Source organism: Pyrgilauda ruficollis, unplaced genomic scaffold (genome assembly GCF_017590135.1).
Source record: "Pyrgilauda ruficollis isolate IOZ18807 unplaced genomic scaffold, ASM1759013v1 scaffold1, whole genome shotgun sequence".
NCBI lineage: Eukaryota > Metazoa > Chordata > Aves > Passeriformes > Passeridae > Pyrgilauda > Pyrgilauda ruficollis.
Window position 1 is genome coordinate 20,554,590 of NW_024508100.1, and position 20,467 is coordinate 20,575,056.

At 39.2% G+C, this 20,467-nt stretch overlaps 1 protein-coding gene across 2 annotated transcripts in view; it reads left to right on the top strand.

Moving 5' to 3' along the window:
- Positions 1–20,467, top strand: part of GABRB1 (gamma-aminobutyric acid type A receptor subunit beta1) — a 108,934-nt gene that overhangs the window by 73,372 nt on the left and 15,095 nt on the right. For both annotated transcript variants that reach the window (XM_041483079.1, XM_041483164.1), the window contains exon 4: positions 8,719–8,801. In XM_041483079.1, coding sequence (XP_041339013.1) covers positions 8,719–8,801 — 83 coding nt within the window. The remainder of the gene's footprint in view (positions 1–8,718; positions 8,802–20,467) is intronic.

Consider the following 20,467-nt stretch of genomic DNA (forward strand, 5'->3'; position numbering starts at 1 on the left):
AAAAAAAAAAAAAAAAAAAAAAAAACAAGAAAAAAAAAAAAAAAAAAAAAAAAAAAAATAAACCTGAAACCACCAGTTGTTTTGCCCAAGCACATCCTGAATCCTTCCAAACCAGGCTGCATATAGAAGGTATCGCCTTGTTTCTGCTCCTGCCAAAGAAGCATGTCTGAGTATGCTGGTGTCTAATTTTGTTTTATTTTGAAATAAGCAACAACAAAACAAACAACCCAAAAGGTGACCATACCAATGACGCTAACATCACTGCTGCCATCTAGCAGACTTGTATTCTCTCCTGAGCAGAGTGTTTTGGTCAGTGGATATTATCTGCACCTTTCTAGCATTTTAGTCACTTTTAGAAGTTTGCATGCAGACATTGAAAAAGTTACAGATTTATCAACTTGTTTTTTTACATTCAAACCAGACTTTATTTCTCTCTTGAACCTTCCTTTATGCTAAGCACTTCCCATCTGGCTTGCTCTTTTTATCTTGCAACATACTTGCACTGTCAAACTAAATTACTATTTGCAGTAAATTTCAGCTCCAAATCTAAGGCACTTTTTATTGAAGTATCTTGGTTGCCCTGGTATGGTTATAGGCCTCTTGGGATTTATATTGTAAAATTTATTTTCATTGGTTTATAGCTGTGCAGTAAAAATTCTCATTGCACTGAAATTTGGCTTAGAAGCATCAAATACACAGGTTTTTTTTAATATTTAAGAGGTTTTACACTGTAAAATTGTAGTGATATTTTATTATTATTCTTGTTTTTACAAACATCTTCATTGTTCCCCCAGTCATCTTCACTCTACTCTGAACTATTTCTGATGCACTACATTGAACAGAATAATGGTCTTCCATTATCTTTAAAAAGTACATATCTGGCTAAAGGTTTTGATTTTAGAAGGTTCTAACTCAGTCAGAGCAACATGTTTTCTCACAGACCTTTTGTGTCGCCACCTCTCTCCTCATCTCCTCCATGTACAAGCTCTCCCATTCCGATTGCCTCCTATTGCCACTGCTCTGCTGGAGCTTCAGCTTCTCCCCTTGGAAAAGGCAGAAGCCAGCAAGTCAGCTTGTCTGCATTTTGGGTAATTTCCCCACCCTGTCCCTACTTCATGATAGTACTAAGCAGCTGTTTTAACTATGTAGCTGAAGCAGAGTTCTGGCAGCTGAAAACCTGTTCATTAAGGATTTTAGCAAAAAATTATTAATTTACTGACAATTACTTGGAGTGCCAAGGTAAATCTCCCAAGATAACTGAAATGTGATGTCCCCTTCCCCAAAATATTTTCATGCCCACAGAACTCTAATTGAAAATTATGTAACCTTTGATACACTCCTACTTTGCACTGACTGTAGAAGTCAATGTTTTCTGTGAAAAAAACACAGGGGAAATAAATTGATCTACAGCTCTGGCAGCAAATCTTTTTAAACAACTGCCAAGCAGGACATAAAATACAAAAGCACGGTGTTCCCATAAGCATTCAGTAGCACCTGCCTAACACACCTGATAGCATCTATTTGCATTCAGAAGTGAGGTTAAAGGTGGGAATGATACCACCAGCTTACATTTTACAACAAAAATCAGAGTAAGGAACAGAGAATTCTGCTTGAAGACATCACTTGCTGCAGGCAGTTCTTAGGCAGTATTGTCCTATAGATCACAACACCATTATCACAGGGTGCTGCATCTGAATGCCTTCATCACAAAACACGTATGCTCCAGGTTCTGCAAGAGATTTCTGAACCTGGAATACTTAGAGGAAGATCAGCAGTGACCTTTTCCAGTAAACAACCTTTCATCATTCATACAAACAAACACACCAACAACAACAACAACAACAAAAGGAAGAAACTGCAACGTGTAAGGGAGCAGGGAAGAATAAACAGCAAATGAATTACAGGTTTCAAATTCAGTCAGTTCAGTCTAGCAGAAGAGCATTTGATCATTGCATAGCTTTGTAGGCACAAAACAGGTGTGATAAACTGGTGCCTGGGACATGTTAAAGAATACTAATTGAAGCAAAGTAAAATGACCACAACAGCAAGACCAGGCACATGCTTACCCCAATCAGCACATCCTGCATCACACCCAGTAACTGGGGATAAAGACACAATCACAAACCATTCTTTCTCTCCTCCATGAGTGTCACACTGTGCTCTGTGGCTTACCCCTGCCTGAGACTGAAGGTATACCTCAGGACTAGGCTCTGCTGCTGAGATAGATAGGAAACATGCTTTCAGAATAGAGTTTTGACTGTTCCAGGACTTTGGTCTCAGACAAAACTCAGGCAGCTTACCAGCAATTCACTGATGGTGAATATTCCCACTGACATGGGAATAATTTGACAAAATTCATTGTGTGGGAGCACTGCCTTCATCTGTTCTTCATCATCATTACTCTCTTCTGATATGGTGCTATTTAACTATCTTTAGGGCCTGGCATGGAGCCCAGCTAATGAACTGATTCAAGAACAATAGTCAGTTCAGGCAAATTCTGCCTCATTTGTCTTGGCTGCTGTTGAGTTGATATAACCAGGGGGAAATAAGAATGGGATAAGGAGTGTCTCAGAGGACCTATAGGACAACATGGCAGCCCAGGCAGACAGCTCAGTAGCTTTTGGGGAGAGCATATGAGAATGAAAAGAGCAATAAGAGCAGTCATGTTTTCATTAAGTTGTTATTTTTTTAGCATTCTTATTTCAAGCCAATGCCGTTGATTGATTTGACACCCTGCAGATTAACTTCTCATGCCTGTCTTTTGCTTGAAAACAGACGTTTGTATTTACACCTCAGAGAAAACCCAGTATTCCTCCTCTACATTTGACAAGTCTATTCACTCTCAGGAATGTTACTAGCTACACAGGGGAAGACAAACCCAGAATGATTCCTCCAGGTCTCAGCACAAATCCATGACCATTATTTTGCTACAGCACTATTCAGTGCTACTATTAGTTATTTCTTCTTCTAGTTTTTTTAAGTAGTTTGTTGTGGTTTTGTTGGGTGGTGCTGTCACTAACCACTGCAGCTCTTTTTATCTTAAAAGCAATGTTTCAGCCCTTGAAAGGCATTGCAAGCTTTCACCGTGTGTCCTTTTCTGGCTGCAGCTATACTAGGTCAAGACCTTGATACCCAAGGCAACTGGTGTTATTGCTGAGCTGCTCACATTTTGTTCAAGGCACAACATGGGCAACTAAAGGGATAAAGATGAAGGAGAGGCAAATCAAGCAAACTCTGACAAGTTTAGGTTATTGATAAAATACAATAGAAAGCCAATAGTCTGACCCATTTTTCCCTGCCTAATCTTTGTGCAACTTAAGTATAACAGGTCACTTTACCTAATATACAAAGGTCCTTGAGCTCTCTTTACACATCTTCTTCAAGGTCCTTTTTATTTTGTCGTGATTATTCAACTCTACTAGTTCTCTGAGCCAGATCAAAAGGAAGTGTGTGTTGTACTTTTTATGCTAAATCATACAAAGGCTTTCCTTATAAACTTATCTCAAAGTATACAGTCTACAGCAGTGACCTAGCAGTTGACAGCTTGCCATCCTAGAGTCACAAATATATGTGTTACTGGGAAAATTAGCTACAATATAGTAGTTTTCCAATTAAAAAAAAAAAAAAAATGTTTTCACATGCTAATGTACTCATATCTAAAATTATGGACCCAATATTACAAATTTTCTCTCAGCTCTTAATGAGATCTGTGAAAGCATTACTATTTAATCACCTTTTGGCCCTTGGCAATTTTACTAATACTCATAACTCCTTTTTTTTTAATAGAATTTAATAGACTTTAATGGAATTTGACCAGACAAGCAACACACAGGCTGTTGAACACAGATTTCCCAAGTGCACACAACATTATATAAAATACCCAATACCAAACTAATAATGCTGATGCTCACTGTACACCCTACAAGTGGGCTGCTCCAGGCAGCAGAAGTTGGGCACGTTTCCAGGTGCAGAGATGACATTTCTTCCAGGGTCAAGCACTCAGGCTGTTCTTGGAAATTTATGGTGCCAGCAGGTATGATAACTGTAAACCTTGTATGTGGCTCGGACAGAGAAGAAAATTGCAGATTAAATGTACTTTTTTTTCTGCCTTCCCCTATTCCTTCAGTAACTCTCCTTACAAGACATCCCCACTCAATCTTAAATATCAAGATTCTTCCAGTTTCAGAAAAATTAAACCAATTACACCAGGGATATGGATCTGGATTCTTTTGTTCCATGGGGACTAAGTTCCCTGATACCAGTGAAGTTAAATTAACACTGATTTAATAAAAGTAATTTTTTACCTGGAATATGAAAGTCTACTTCCAGCATGTACTAGAGCCCTAGCACCTGCAGTGGTTAAGAAAAGCATGGTTCTTTTTTATTTGATTTGAAGATTTCATTTAGCTTGTAAGGAAAAAAAAATAGTCCATCCCAGTTCATATCCTCATGTACATTTATAATTTATGCTCTCTTGACTGATAGAAAAAGAACGAACATATTAAAATTTGATACCTGACCTCCAAAACATTTCACAATAGAATTTGCATTGTTTAGCTCCCATCATCTTCACACTTAATTATTATTGCTGTCTTAAATATTGCATTTATTTCTTGTCTAAGAATTGAGGATCAGCTTTTTGACAGCATATTGAGGAAATTATCTAAGTACTGAACCATAAATCTACTTCCTTCATTCTGAACTTTAACTGCTCATTGATGATTTAATTCAAAATACTAAGCTTTAACATTTATTCCTACAAAACCTGCTGCTCTGCAGGGAAATCTCTGACAGTATTATTTAAGGAGGTCAGTTTTGCAAGTACTGGACATCAGTGGATTGGGTTTTTTTATTTCATTTAATCTTATATTTGTAAGTATAAGATATTCAGAGAGTAAGGCATCAAAGTAAAAGCTAAGCAGTGGATCAAATAACTTGAACCCCAAGCCACAATTTTAAAAAATTAAATCAGTTGATTTTGCTTTTATGCAAATGCTATTTATCTTGCCTGTTGGCAGTTCAGACTTCATTCCATCTCGGAATGTCTGAGTACTGACATGAGTGAAATTAAGTAGCATAATAAAATATCTCCACCCTAACTGCTTGTCTTCTTTGCATAATCCCATTTTTAGCATTTGTAGCCAAATTATTCTAAAGAATGTAAGGACAGTAGAATAAAAGACACTGTACAAACAAAACAAATTAGCCCCAACATCTGAACTTAAAATGTATTTTAAGAATTGAAAGCCTGGAAGAAACACATCCTACTTTGAGCTATAAATAGTTCTGCTTCAAGTGTAGGATTAATCCTCCACTTAAACATTTACAGAGCCTCATGATATTCTGCCTTTGCCACAAACTTGTGCTGAGGGCCTTTCAGGTCTAATCCTCTTGAACACAGATTTATTGGAGCATTGCCCTATCTTCAGAATATTGCAATCTCCTTCCTGCCATTACACCGCTGTATTCTGCATTTGAATGTCTTTATTTTTAAGCTCCTGGTGCATATGCCATCAGTTACTCTCTCCACCCAGAGAGAGTGCAACCACTAACAGGTCTGGGATTTATTTACTCTATTTATAACAAAATACTTGATTTTTTTTTTCATCAAGACAACAATTACTATGATTTCATCTGGGTTTAATTTATCTGCTTAAATAAGTTTTGTGGTTATCCAGAGCATAATGCCATTAATAAATTTACACAGCTGAGCTCTATCAAGAGTGAGAAACAAGCTTAAAAGGCAGATTTATGAACTACAGGTAATGAAGGTTGCTGAATCCTGAAGCACTCCTGCAGTTACACGTAGCTATTTTCCTGGAAACCTAAGATTCCCAATAAAGTTTAAGCACCTCCAGCTTTAGCGGGGGACCATATTGTGTTGTCAGGCCGGTAGAGAAGACAGTACATTTGTCAGAATTACAGTGTCAGGGGAGAAGATTATGTAGAATATTTAAATTTCAGATACAAACAATTGCATTAATTACTACTTCACTATCAATTTGCATTGATGATGTAAAGAATAGCTAATTGCTATTGCTTATGTAGCTTATGTAAAATATGCAAAACTGCAGAAGTGTGAATACCCTGCCATTAGGAATAACTGGTCATTCAAACTCTGGTTATCACAAATGAGTGCTTAGGATGACTTAAAAATCATTGTCAAATATATTAGCAAAAGCAGGTTTAATATAAATTTGTACAACTTCACAAAGTGCTATGGAAAGGTTTACTAGGTTTAGTAAGGTTACTTACTACACAGATTAAGCATACATATAAAATTGGATTAGAATCAGTTTAGAATTTGCACAGAGACCAGGAAGAAAAAAGTGTAAGGGTGCAAAAGAGGGTGCATGACTTATTATAGACCCAAGATGGCAACATTCATACTATACTTGCTATAGTGTGTTTCAATCACTTCACAAACATCTACAGACACAATGTCTGTATCTAAATAAATTTACAAAGATATACCTGTTAAAAATTACTCTCAAATCCAATGAAATACTAATGTTAAATACCTTGTCATTTCTCTGTGGGTGAGACTTGAGCCTTGAGAGGGAGTGGGGGTGTCAGTGTGGGTCCCACCGTGAGTTTTCAGTGACAATCCAGCAAGTACAGCAAAGCTCTGAGAGGTGTCCCTCTAAGAGAGAGGTGCATCCACTGCAGTCCAGAAGAGCTCAAAGGGCAGCTCTTAGAGCAGCTGCTTAGAGGGACACAAAATTTTTGGCTTTAGTCATTAGTGAGTTTCTATGCTGGCTGCAATCCAAGCTGGTAATTACTGGAGTTCTTAAAAACGATGGCACAGTTCCACTCAGGCTGCAATTCAGGTAAATAATGTTCCAAGGCTCTCAGAGGATGACTGTCTCTTGTTCCCCTCCTTGGGGAGGCAGCAGAAGTCCCTGGTACAGAGAGTCCCACCCCCACCTACAAGAATTTCTGGCATGGTACACTTCACCACTCAACTCGTTGCCCAAAAGCCAAGGCCTGGCGGGAGTCCCTGAGATCATAGAGCAGCCTGAGGAGGTGGCGGGGGAGTGCTGCCTCACCACAGTGGTTCAGAAAACACTCTGCTTGATACACGTGAACTAAATCACCATAAAGGCTGATTTATTAATTGGGAACAAAACATTTCCCTATTAAACCTTCAATAAAAAGCATTTAACTGTGACTAATGTCAGTATATTGTTATGTGTGATCTTAAGCGTTATTAAGCAGGTGTCTGACAAATGAGTGTCTTCTCAGTGCCTCTCAGTGAGGTATAATTGATACATGGCTAATCTAAATGAGGTCCTACGGCAGCTGAAGACCTTTTTTATGGCAAATGTATTTCCATGGCAAATGCATGTTAAGACACATGCATTTCTATTTAATGTGACAGAATCAGCCTGGAAAAAGTATAAATGTACCATTTTCATGGTACTTTACACAGTATTCCAGAGTAGTTTCATGGGCTGATTCTTATGGATTTTGTAGACTTAGGAAATGTTGAAGCATGTCACAGTAATAAAGTATGTGGCATTTTTTTCCTTTTTAAATTCTGACGGTTCAGTGACAGCAAGGATTATCGCCCCAATACAGCATGTAAGTGCACTTGACTTTGAGCACATCAAAAGTAAAATCTCAAGATGTGCTCCTCTGGTATTCATTAACATGGAACTGGAACAACAGGACCAAACCCAGATCAAGAAAAGAGGTTATCTGCCTTTATCTGGTATAAATCTTTGGAGAGAGAAGGAGAGAGACCAATAAAATTAGAAGCCAAGTTTGCCCATTCACAACTTCAAAAGTTTTACAAGCATTTAAGAACCCATCTATCACCAAAAAAAAAAAAAAACAGGCAAATGAAGATGATAACTCACTTTTGTGAGTTTGAAAACACTGATCTAATAGTCTTCCTCAAAGAGAGCTTTAAAATTTGGTCCCCATCCTCATGAAGTCATTTAACCTTCCTCTCATGCAGTCACAGACTTATCAGAAAATATTTTCTTAGATGTTCTTGTGATTTATGGTCTAACAAGGGAGAGGAACTGTCTTGCAAAAAGTCTTAGGCTGTGGAGAATACCATTAGGGACCAAATATCAACTCACATGCCCTCTAGAAGAAGTAAGGATCTGAAACATCCAGCCTGCAATCATAGTTACTCTCAATGTTCATGAAGTAACCACTGTATGATGTTACATTTCACTAGTGTTTGATTGTCTCATGCCATTTTTAAGAGGTGATGTACAATTATCATAGTTAATGATAAACTGATTATGGAAGTATAAAAATAATAAATGAGGTATTATCAGGTATTCCACAGCATGAATGAGAATACACCTACCTATCAGACAAAATTAAAACAGCAGTAAGTGACAACGAAATGAAAAAAAAAATATCAGCAATATAAAATATAAATAAAACAATTTGCTAAATGATTTGAAGATGTCTCAATTTAGAACATTTAAGAAAAGATGTCCAAGTGGAAATCTCACTGAATGTTCTTCAAAACACTGTACACTTTTTACACAGAAACTTTTGAGTCAAAATCCTCTCTACAATATTCAGCGTATAGTTATGCTTTATGCTGTAACCAGTACTGTATACCAGGAATCCAAGTGCATACCATTCTATATTTAAACAAACAGAAAACCCATTATAGAAAATCTTGCCATCTCAAACAAGCAAAACGTGGTTTTCAAGTCTCATTGGTTTTTTTTCACCCTCCTCTTACAGGATCACAACAACAGCTGCTTGCATGATGGATCTACGCAGATATCCTCTGGATGAACAAAACTGCACGCTAGAAATTGAAAGTTGTAAGTTACTGGAGGGAAAGGGTTGGCCAAATGACAGCTGAGAATTGAACCGCATTCATGGATTAGGCAAAACAGGAGCAAGTTGTTCAAATACTATGGGTTCCGTGAGCTTGCATACTGAACGTACTAAATATATTTCTGTAATACACAAGCCAGAATGTGTTTCATTCACAATAGTGGTTGATCCAAGCTTGTAAGATGTCTTTCAAAATCTCTTGTCAAGGAAGGGAGGAGGGTATTTTTTGAAGATTAGCTCAGAGGACAGCAGTCAAGCATTGTCTATCTTCAGTGCCTAAGCACTGCTGAACCTGGATTAATTACTTCACCTTAGCACATTCATCTCTAACATCAAGACTGACATCTGTCCCATGTGGTTGTGGCAGGATTGATCAATTGCTGTTACCAAATCATTTGGAGGTTATAAAAGGAAAAAACTTGATCCTTCAGCACCAAGGTTAATAAGAGTTTTGTCACTGTCTTCCATGAGCATAGGAACACAGCATGCATTTACAAAGTTTTGTTATTGTCTCTTTATTTTATGGTGGTAGCTGTTAGAGAAGTTCCGGTGAAGGTTTTTGAAAATAATCTTTATTATGCTGGTCATGTAGCTTCCCTTTGCAGTGTTTCCCATCACACTACTGATCCCCCCAGTCACTTTCTGCTAGTTCAAAACTCAGTCCGAGTGTCACAATCCACCACTTTACAGTTGCTTATTAAGATACATGGTTGTCTTCCCATACTTGGGCTTTGCAGTCCCCTCCCTATTTTTGGCACAAAACAATTTTCTTGCTTGCTGCTGCTTGGCTCATCTTCTGGCTTAAATTTATTAAGGCACATAATGGATGCTTTTAGAGAATGAGTCAAATCTTGATTTTCAAAATATAGTGCTTAACACTTCTCCTCAGTCACTTTTCCACCTGATTAGCAGAGGAAATGAATATCTATACAATACCACAGCAACCAAAATGGGTGATGATAGTGAAGTTGCCTTCATATTGAACACATACCTAATTTATTTTTGGGAGGTAGTTGATTTGAAGTCCCCAGCTCAATCATGACTGAAGATGGTGAAAGTAGGTGAGCATTTATCAGCTAGCTTATATCAGCCCAAATAATGAAATTAGACTGACACTTTACTGGTTTATACCTCTCTTTTCAGAAGCTTTCACATAAATGAAACTTTGTAGGGATAAATGTTCAGTGAGAATGGATTTAGTACTACCACTGAGACCTCATCAAGAATCAAAATTAGCATCAGATGGAATAAGCAATTAAAATGCTAACACAATCAGGGATGAGAGAATACCATGTCATTCATGTGGCCAGTCACACATGCCCAAAAGAAAATTGCTTTTCAGACCTTTTTGAACACTTGTATAAATAATTCATGTCTGAAGAGATACATATGTTAATATGTTAAGACTTGTTGAGCTGATCACAATTTGCAGCAGGTCAAAATTGGAGAGTCAATTTCTTGTCATGAGTATTTGGGTCAGTTCTACTAACAACTGAATGATCTTCCAAAAGCACAGATGTGATTACCTGCTATTGGAAGCCCACAAGTAGTAGATGTGTCAGGGGCACTGGCATCTTTGACAATTGTCCACCTAAAATATACCTTCTAATACACCACAGTTCTTCTCATCTGCATGTCTAAAATACTTGAAAATTATTGATCATGTGTCCTGGGGTGCCCTAAACCAGGACATCATATTTGGAAGAATAGAGTTCTGAAGGCCAAGCTGCCTACTTCTTTCTTAGGCATTTGAGTACAAGTAAGCCATTTGTCCAGAGTACTCTGCACTCAGTAGTACCCACTAATCCCCTTGAGAGTAATGAGGGGACAGAATGAAATAGGGTGAATAAAGAGGTGATAACCATGACCACGGCTTCTCTGCTCATGCCGTGTGTGTTAGGCATGTGCCATTTGCTTCCATGACAGAGCCAGTTGATAAGACTCCCACCCTCAAGCTCTCCTTCCAGCTCCTGCATCACCCTTCAGCTATTGAGCCTCTGTTCTGTTTTTATCATGCCAGTATACAAATGGTCACAGAGCTAGGTTGAAAATTAAACTGTTAATATTTTTTTTATATTTTAAAAAAATGTCTCTTTGATAGAAAGGCTTATCCACTGCAATTTTGGGACAGACAGGAATTCAATACACCCCAGGACAGAACTATTCCTTTAGTAAAAGGGCCAGGGAAGGTGGTGCTGTAGTCACTAAGCAAGTCTCTAAATCACTAAGAGTCTGCAATAGCGAGCACCATTTCTCACCACTAGACAGATATTGTGCAGTATGTGCACTGCCAAACCATTTTCAAAGCACTGCAAAGTGGGCTTGTTCATTTTTATACTGTGCACAGTTTTGTGGTTTAACCCAGGTGGCACCAACTTGCAGAGCAGTACTTTGTACTGTGAGAGCTACAGCATTTCCTTCATTCCTAAAGGTTGGCAGGCAAGTGGCTTCTCAGAGAGTCCCAGGGTGCTTCCCCATTTCTAAAACAAGCAAGCTGGAGACTCATTTTCCCCTCCAAAACCTGAATGCTCCCCAATGCATCCACTGCAGCTGTGCAACTGTGCAGCACTGCCACAGAGCCCCAGAGCTGAAGCACACACAACCTGGTTCTCTTTTGGGTTCCCATGAGTTTTTAAGGGTGACTTACCCCTGCCACAGAAGGAGCATGTTCCAGAGGAGCCACGAAGTCCCACAGATTAATTTGTCAAAGAATAAATGAACATTGTACTACTTGTGAGCAGAAAGGCACTGAGTCATTTCAGCGTTTTGGGATGCTGTGGTAATTAGCTAAAGACAGTCCCTGAAAACCTAAAGTGATAAGAATTGTTCCTTAATAATACTTAACAGTGAGTAATTTCAGGCATTGCAAATAGCAGCAAAACAGCTGTGTGACACAGGGATGGAAAAGAGCACAAGGAACCAAACACTGAACTATTATCAAACCTCTCCAGCAGCACAGCAAAGGCATGGATAATGCATGCCTATATTGAGCCAGCAGATTATTTTCATGAAAAAATTACATGTCCAGCTTTCCTAAAGCTATCTTACAGGACTGCAGAAGCTATGTATGCATGGCTGACAACAAGAGAAATGTATACATTTAGGAGGGGAGCATTTTAGCTGCACATGTTCCTTCACACACATTTTTCACAGCTTTACCCAACCAGTTCTCCTTATTCCAAATTCTGCAGTGGAAGATGGGGAGACCATATCAGACATTTTACACCTGTTCCAGTGTCTAATACCATGATGGCCACTGAAAACGTCTGCGTACAGAATCAAGGGATTTTATAACTGGAACTGCTTCATCAGTGGAGCTGGGATCTGTAACAATCCATTTCTCACAGATTAGCATATACTGGGAAAGAGAAGACTTAACACTTGGATGGAGGTTACACAGACTGCTTGGCACTCTCACATGGGCTCTGATGGATGTCAGCTTGGCAATTTAAGATGTTAAATCCCCCAGCTGCTAGTTGTGCTGTATCAGGTAGCCTTTGGCAAGGGCTACAACTGCTATGGCAGTTCAAAACTTGTGCCTTGGCACAAGTCCACTGTTCCTGGCAGCAGCCATCACAGGCTCTGGACTGGCATGGGTGCAGACACACAGCTGATAAAGGAGCAAGCAGAGGGAGGAGGCAAACAACCAGGGAGTAGCATCAAAATGCTACTATTATATCACCCAGGGATTGTCTGTCAGAGACTCCTGACTGCGTACAGCTGCCCCGCTCCAGCATCCTTCTTTACAAGTGCTAACCTCACTGCACTACCTAGAGGGTAAGACAGAATACTGTTATTGTTTTAATATTCTTTGTCTCTCTGAGGTTGCCAGTGTCACAGTAACAGCAGGATCTTGTGGAGTAAGCTTGCACCTGGCTTTCACTCATCAGATAAAAATGTGTGCTGACAGCATCACTCTTACAACAAATTAAATCCCTATTTGGGGTTTTACTTACAGCATCTCACAAACTTCAGTGAAATGTGTTTCACTGTCACAGGAGAGGGAGGGACCAACTGTGCTCCAGTTTGGCAAAGTTATTTACTTACTGGCAAGCTACTATGTGTTTTACAACAGGTCTGAGCTGACTATCAAAACTGTCCCTTTGGACTGAAAAATCTGTGTCTCTATGACAACAGTTAATGCTGCAGCATGATTCAGGGATCAACACTGCAACACTGAACTGTGCATGAGCCTTGTCAGCTGCACCCTTAGAAACCATTTGAATGGGTGAACTGAACAAGCCCACAGAAACCAGAACAGAGATACCTGGGGAAAAGAGGAAGATTTATTCAGTTGGCTACAGTATAAGAAGTGGCAATTCTGTTTTAATTCCATTGTTTTTGTGGCTGTCCCTTCTTCATATAGAGATAGATCTAACATTAAATAGATACAATGCTTCTATGAAAGCACACCCAACTTAGAGTGATATTAAAGTAAATCAATAAAATGCTCCACTTGAACCTCTACATAGTTTGTTGCCAGAAAAAAAACAACTGAGTTCATACCTAAACATTCATTATCACCTTTGTTGGCACACAGCCATCTGAGGGAATGAGATTTGAACAGATTTATCACAGCTCTCTGCTTGAGACAAGATTGCATTGATCCAGGGTATGACTGCATTTGAACTGCCAAGGATGGAAGAACCTACACCTCAAACAAATAGGCAGTTTTTTTTCAGAGGTGAAAAACTTGTCTTAAATCCAAGCTTTCCCATACAGCTTTTCCTTTGCCTGTCTGCAGGCACCAGATATCTAGTAATTTATTCATGCCTAGCAATAAAAATTCACTAATGAATATTGCTGTTCTTGTACCTGAGGCAGCAAGAGCTTTGAGCTGGATCCACTTATATATTTTCCCTAAAGTATCCAAAAACACTAAAAGGGCATCTGGTCTCATCCTGCTTCTCACCAAGCATATCAAATTGGTTCCACAGAAAGCATAATTTCTCTTTTCTCAAAGGAGCTTGCTGCTCAGAGTATTCTAAAAGCCAATTGCAAGGCCCTTCCCAATTAAAAAAATAAAAAAAAAAAAAAGTCTGGAAGCGTGATGAACCCAATGCCTTTTTTAAGAGCTTCTATTTCTGATGTTCCTAAAGAGGGCAGCCCCCCAATACCAGTTGCTTAGGTTTTGCCACATCTGTAAATGAAGAGCTTCTCTCACTCACTCTCCTGCCAGACTGCCCCTGCTCTCCCATGAGACCTGTCAGCCATAAACCTGTTCTCTGGAATGTGTTGCTTCCCATGGGTCCTGTAAACCCTGGGGGGAAAAAAAAAAAAAAACCAACTTATTTTCTCCACTTTAACATGTGTCTGGTTGTTAACAGCATAACACTGGGAATAAAAATTTTCTTCTGCTTCTTGCCAATTCCTTTAAGTATTCTAAAATACATACTCAGTTTTAAATTTCTTCTAAACTTGATGGACTTGGAGAAGAGAGAGAGATTCCAAAACTCAGATCATTCAAACAGTGCATCTTTCTGAGATGTGATGCAATGCAAACCATGTGAATGAAAATCAGAAGGGTTCCTGCCTGCCCATCTTCACTTAATGTGCCTGCTGTAAGTGACAGGATGTTCTTAGCATGTCATCCTATTTTCAGCTTTCCCAGCTCACCAGTGTGCAGGTGAGTCTCCATCCATGCCTGCTGTGCTCCCATTGCCGCCTGTGCTGTGACATGCACAAATCACCTTATTTCACAAAGACTCTGCCCCTGGATCAAATACCATATGCAAGCTCCCACAAAGCCTAAGAAAAGAATAGGCAAGAGCAGGACACAGAAAAGCACGTTTTATCACAGCATACTCATAAAACAAGCAAGACAGTACCTTACAAAATGGTACCATATACTGCCCACTGGGATAGCAAAGTGACTATTCTCTGGGCAACACATTTTGCAATTTGAAACTCACTTTATGATTTATTAAGGCATTTAGATAATAGAGCCTAGGTTATCCCATATACCCTATGCAGAATATACACACTGAGCTTGTATCATTGCAAATGCACTCTCGGAAGGATCGCCCGTGGAGACTCCGCACACACACAGCAATCTGTGGATCCACATTAACTTCTGACATGCCATCCTTCTGAGCTGCAGAGAACGTGCTGGCAGCAAAACAAGAGAGGTTTTAAAGTTACAGCATGAGCATCCACAGCAGTCAATTTAAACATCACAGGAACAGAAAGACTAGCACAGAGCTGTGAAGCTGAGCAAGTTGTTTTTCAGATACTTTGAGAGGCAGATTCACAAATAGCTTGTTGATATTGCAACTGAGAAATTAGCCAAGTAGGATTGCATGCTTCCTTTTTTTTTTTTTTTCACATCAAAAGTTAAAATGTATTTTTGGCTCATTTTATGTCATTCCTTACCACTCATCTTTTAAGTCAGCTACTGAGCTAAAATAATTCATTCTTCACAGCACACTAGTGTTAAGCCACAGTGACTGCTCTGTTTCCACACTTTGGAAATATTTCTTTTCCCAGAGGACTATAAATCAGTTTTGTTACTTTCAGAATGTATTTTTACACTGCACACAAATTTGCAAGTTACTCAGATGCAGATAGTTTAGTCTATATGACTTTCACATTTTATTTTCAAAAAGATGGATAGCTCGTCTTTATATGGATGCATAGATCTTAATAGCAAATATTTGACATTCCACAATTCCAGAACATGAACATATGAAATTAGCAAACTTGGAATGTCTTAAGCACTTTTTTATTACACACAGAGGAATGCAGAGTTATTTTCACCAACTGCTCTTCTTGTTTAGTGTCATCTCAGTAATCTCAGAGGTCCCAATATGTGACCCAGGGTGTCCCCTGGCAACCACAGAGGACAGGAAAGCTGGATCTGAGTCACTTCCCAGCACAGCCTCATCACGTCTCAGTCTTCAGCCTCTGAGACTCGTCAGGCCAGGGGAATGGCAAAAGGAAAAACTTAGCTTGCTTTAAAAAAAATTTAAAGATTCATTTGGAGGAGGGGCTGACTTCTCCAGAAGCAGCTGTGCTCTTAGATGAGTCTGTATTTCTGCAGTCAGAGCTGAAGGAAAAATAATCTCTGCACCTGGTAATATAACAATCTTGGAAGAGCTGGTATACTGTGCTTTGAGACAATACAGTTGTTTTAGAATGTCACAGCCATAAGTATCGTTTAAATAAGTCAAGACAATGTGTCTTCTGCCAAGGTGTGAATTGCTGTATGAAAGAAAAAACCCAGAACAAACTGGAAGATTCTGGTACTCATGGATTTGCTTCAGTTTGTGAAAATGAAGCCTTTCCCCCAGTGCATCTGTATTTACAGATATTATAAATCTTGAGAAATTATCTACTCAGTGCCTATCCCTTCTCTGTCTTGATCTATATGTATGGCTTCTTGACACTGCAGTAATACAAATAACAAAACACAATGCCTCAAATCTCAGTGGGAAGATGACTTATCTAACCTGGGACAATATTATTATGAAGTAGTTTTATTAAGTAACACAGTATACTCATGCAAGTCCTCCAGCCCTCAGGAAACTTCTCTGCAGAACAGAGAACAGAACTGAGCCCTTCAGATAAAACTCTTAATGCTTCCTCCATTAGCATTCTGTTACCACTTCTAACAGCTTTATTTATTAATTCAGCTTTCTTATAAACTTAAAGCAACAAGCATTAAGTACTAGAGTAGACTGCAGAAAAAGGCATAGGTTATTACAGGGCAACCACAGTGTGTGGAAAACTCCAAGAAGAAAACATTGAGCATTTCAGTTTGGTTTGGAGACATCATTTATACTGATACAATTTTTCATTTAATTTCTATTTTCTGGTGATTGGCAGCTTTGGTGATTCATCAGGCTTCCATGAAAACAGCAGCATCAAGTTTCCCAGACATCTAGCTCAGATCTCCCTAGCCATGAAGGAAGCATCTGTGCAGGGAGGTGCACATTTGTCTCCCTCAGTCTTTCAAATACCTGTTACCCCTGGAGTGGAGGCCTGGTTTTTAAAAGGAACAACTGCCCATCAGCATGTAGATGGAAACTGAATTAGACAATGACTCATTTCACACAAGGAATTGGACTCCAGGATCAGGGCTACATTGCCATAGTGCTGATGTGCAGGGAAATTGAAAGGTAACTGCATGGTAACTGTAATTACAGATCTGAGCTGTAATCTGTCTGATTGAAGCAGTACCTAAAGGTTACCAGATTGCTGCCCAGTGCTGCTATCTCTTCCTGCAACTTCCTAGCGAGGTGCAATTTTGGCTAATACTCTTAGTGTCTTAGCTCAGAATATGTGGCTGGTCTTCTGAGTAATCTATTTCCATTCTCATTTATATTCTGCAAGTGCCTATAGGCACTTACAGGCTGCTTAAGGAATGGATTGGGAGCCATCCTTAGGAGAAGGACTTGGGAGACTTCGGTTGATGGGAAGCCCAACATGACCTGGCAATGTGCACTCCCAGCCCAGGAAACTAACCACTTCCAAAAACCAGAAGCTGCATGTCCAGCAGGTCGAAGGGATGTGGTCATGTCCCTCTAGTCTGCTCTTGTGAGACCCCACCTGTAGTGCTGTGCTGCCAGCTAAATACCAAACAGCCACTCACTCACTCACTCACTCCCCTCTTCCCCCAGGGGGGAGGAGAAGCAGAAAAGAAAGGGCAGCCCACCATGAAAACTTCATTCTCACTATTTATATAAAATGCCCAAGTACAGTGGACTTGTACTTGGTTCCATGTTGGATAATACTTTTTTTTTTTTTTTTTTTTTTTACTTAGAAATGTGGCAACTGAGAGGTGTTTTAAAAGCTTTTATTTCATTTTTAGTCTCATGAGAAGGATGAGACAACAAATTCTTTCTACAAATCCATTTCCCACATTTCCACATTTACCTCTCTGAAAAACTTTATGCACCTGCATTAAATAATTAAAATTTTAAAAGGGTTTTCACTGTCCCAGGTGGGAACACAATCTTGCTCAGAAATATGTGTACTTGTATAAGACAGGCTGGCATAGGTAAGAAACATACAATGTCCTGATTCATCTGCAGTCTGAGACCTGTGGAAAACAGAGATCTTGGTGCCTTAAAGAAGAGCAGGTTTTGGGCTGACATACTAGAGCACCAACCAGATGGACCTGCATTTCAAATGCCTTTTTCACCAAGTACAACAGCTGTATCTAAAGTTGGGCGACTCTGCCTGGCAACAAAATGAGAGCACTTAGAAGTAAATCTTAATTAGTCAAATGAAGTAAGTGCTCAAGGGCAAGACGTGTTTACAATACGAGCAGACAAAACTGTGTACCATGCAATATTGACTGAACTAAATTAATTGAATGCTAAGCAGCTGAACCTCTGTTGCTAATGTTTACATAATTTGCTTATAAATAGTGTTGTTCCCTTTTTAACTTTGTAAAGCAACTCAAGTCAGAAAAAACTTCTAGGATTATGGCTCAGACTGTGAGAGTCATCTACTGTACAGAAGCTCAAATGAGAAAAAAAGAGGAAGGAGGAAACTGGTGGGGTTGAAAAAAGATTTGCATTGGACTTCCAAATTCTACATAAAACGTGCTCCTGACAGCACTGCAAGCAAGTTACCTTCGTCAGGCTTGTGTGAAGGTGTGGAAGTCATTTGAGTTAACAAACAAGGTGCAGGATTGCACGAGGCTTTCAGGAGAGGGCAGGTCTCTCTCAACACGTCAAGGTCTTTCGTCCTGAGTCTAGCACTCCCAGACTGTGCCGCCAGGACTGGAGTAGAAACAATGTGTGGTCTGCATTTTGCTGCTCCTGAAAATGGATATTTACTTCCTCCTCATCAAACCAGAGGGGAATAAAGGTTAGAAGAAAAAAAGAAAGAAGGGGAATAAAAGCAAGCAAACCTCTCCAGAAGAGGTCAGGATCTTTGGCTCACCTTTCTGATGGTAAGCAGTAGTGTGTCCATTCAAAAGAAGAATAAGAAAGGGAGAAGCAGAAAGATCAAAACAGATTCAGAAACAAAGCATCTCAGAATGAAAGGAAGAGAAGATGGCTGGGATTTCTGACACTTGCTACTGGAAAGAAACAAATCCTCTTTTTCCAGCCCCAAGCTCTCAAGGACAGTTTGGTACCACCAGCAAGTGAAGTGGCATGCAAGGCAAGGAGACTCTTTGGGTTAACCTTCTCATCACTAATCACTGTTGACTAATCTTTAGACAAGAACATGACAGTGTGGCTTCAGAACTTTGGTGGTTTCAACCCCACAAGAGAAGAGGATCCAGGCAAACAAGTCAGAAATGTGGAAGTGACTAAACAAAATGTTCCTCAACATATGTAACTACCAAAGTAACTAAAGTGCCATCTTAAAACGTCGTGATTCAGAGTATGAAGCATTAAAACTTCATGCTTCACTCAAACTAACTTATAAGATGAGAAACTTGCTAAAAGTCTGTAGAAACTGATGCATGATGTGTGTATCAGGGCTGACCTCTCCTTGTACATATTACATATACAATTACACAAGTGTCTGGGCTCACAAGAGGACACCAGTCATGAACACATACTGCTTGCCTGCTTTCTGAAAAAAAAATTTTAAACAATATATTATTGGAAATTTTTTAGACAATAGGTCATCAAAATTATTCAAGTCCAGGTTTGAATCACTGGCACTGCTCACTAAATATTTGCATATAAGGAACTTCAGAGTCTTCAATGACATCTTAGCCTCTAAGCTACTATGGGCAGGCTGCTTTTTACTACACAAAATGTGGGGGCATGAACAAGACTTTTTAATCACAGTTTGATTTACAGGAATTACACAGAGATGTGTAGAGTCAGAGGCTCTTAACCTCAGGTAAAAGTCATCACTCCAGAGATGAAAGTGTTGTAAAGGTGAAAGAAATGAGATGGGTAAATCAGGCTGCATTAGAACATGTCAGATCCCTAACTGTTGTACTGTCTTAGATCTGTCTTAGCCATTATCTTGTCTCTGAGAGTGGCCAGCAGAACATATCAATGAAGGTGGAACAGAGCCTAGGACACACATGCTGATATTTCCTCAGTAAACACCTCCTCTGCACTTTGCTCCATCCAGTCAGAAATAGTATCATACTTAACAACCTGGATAGATTTTTATTCTGTGATTCTACGGCAGCTTTTGAACAAGCAGAAACTAAGGACACTCGTATCAATGAGTGATTTCTGCAGTTTATCTGTATGCTGAATTTCCCTTTCAAACTAGCCACTAGACATGATTTGTTGTTTTCTTGGTCTGAAAGTCTGATGGTCTGTAAATAATCGTGTGCTCTTCAAGCTCACTATGCTAACTTAGGATCTTACAGACTTTTTATCAGCCACCTTGCCTTCAGGCTAAAGAATCTTGACTCAGACAGGTCCTTTCTTCACTGAAATCAAGTGTGTCCTTCATTCTAGTCAATTTAGGATTGCCATTTTGGGCAAAGAAACGCCATGAAATAGCACAAGGTGAATTGGAATGTATATGGAAATGCAAAGAGTTTTGCATTTTCTTCCCTTTCCTAATAATTCCTTAGTTTGGTTTGGTTTGGTTGGGTTTTTTTGTTTTGTTTTTTTGGTTTTTTTGTTTTGTTTTGCTTTGGTTTGTTTTTTGTTTTGGTTTGGTTTTGTTTTTTTTTTTTTTTTTTTTGGGTTTTTTTTTTTTTGGGGGGGGGGTTTTT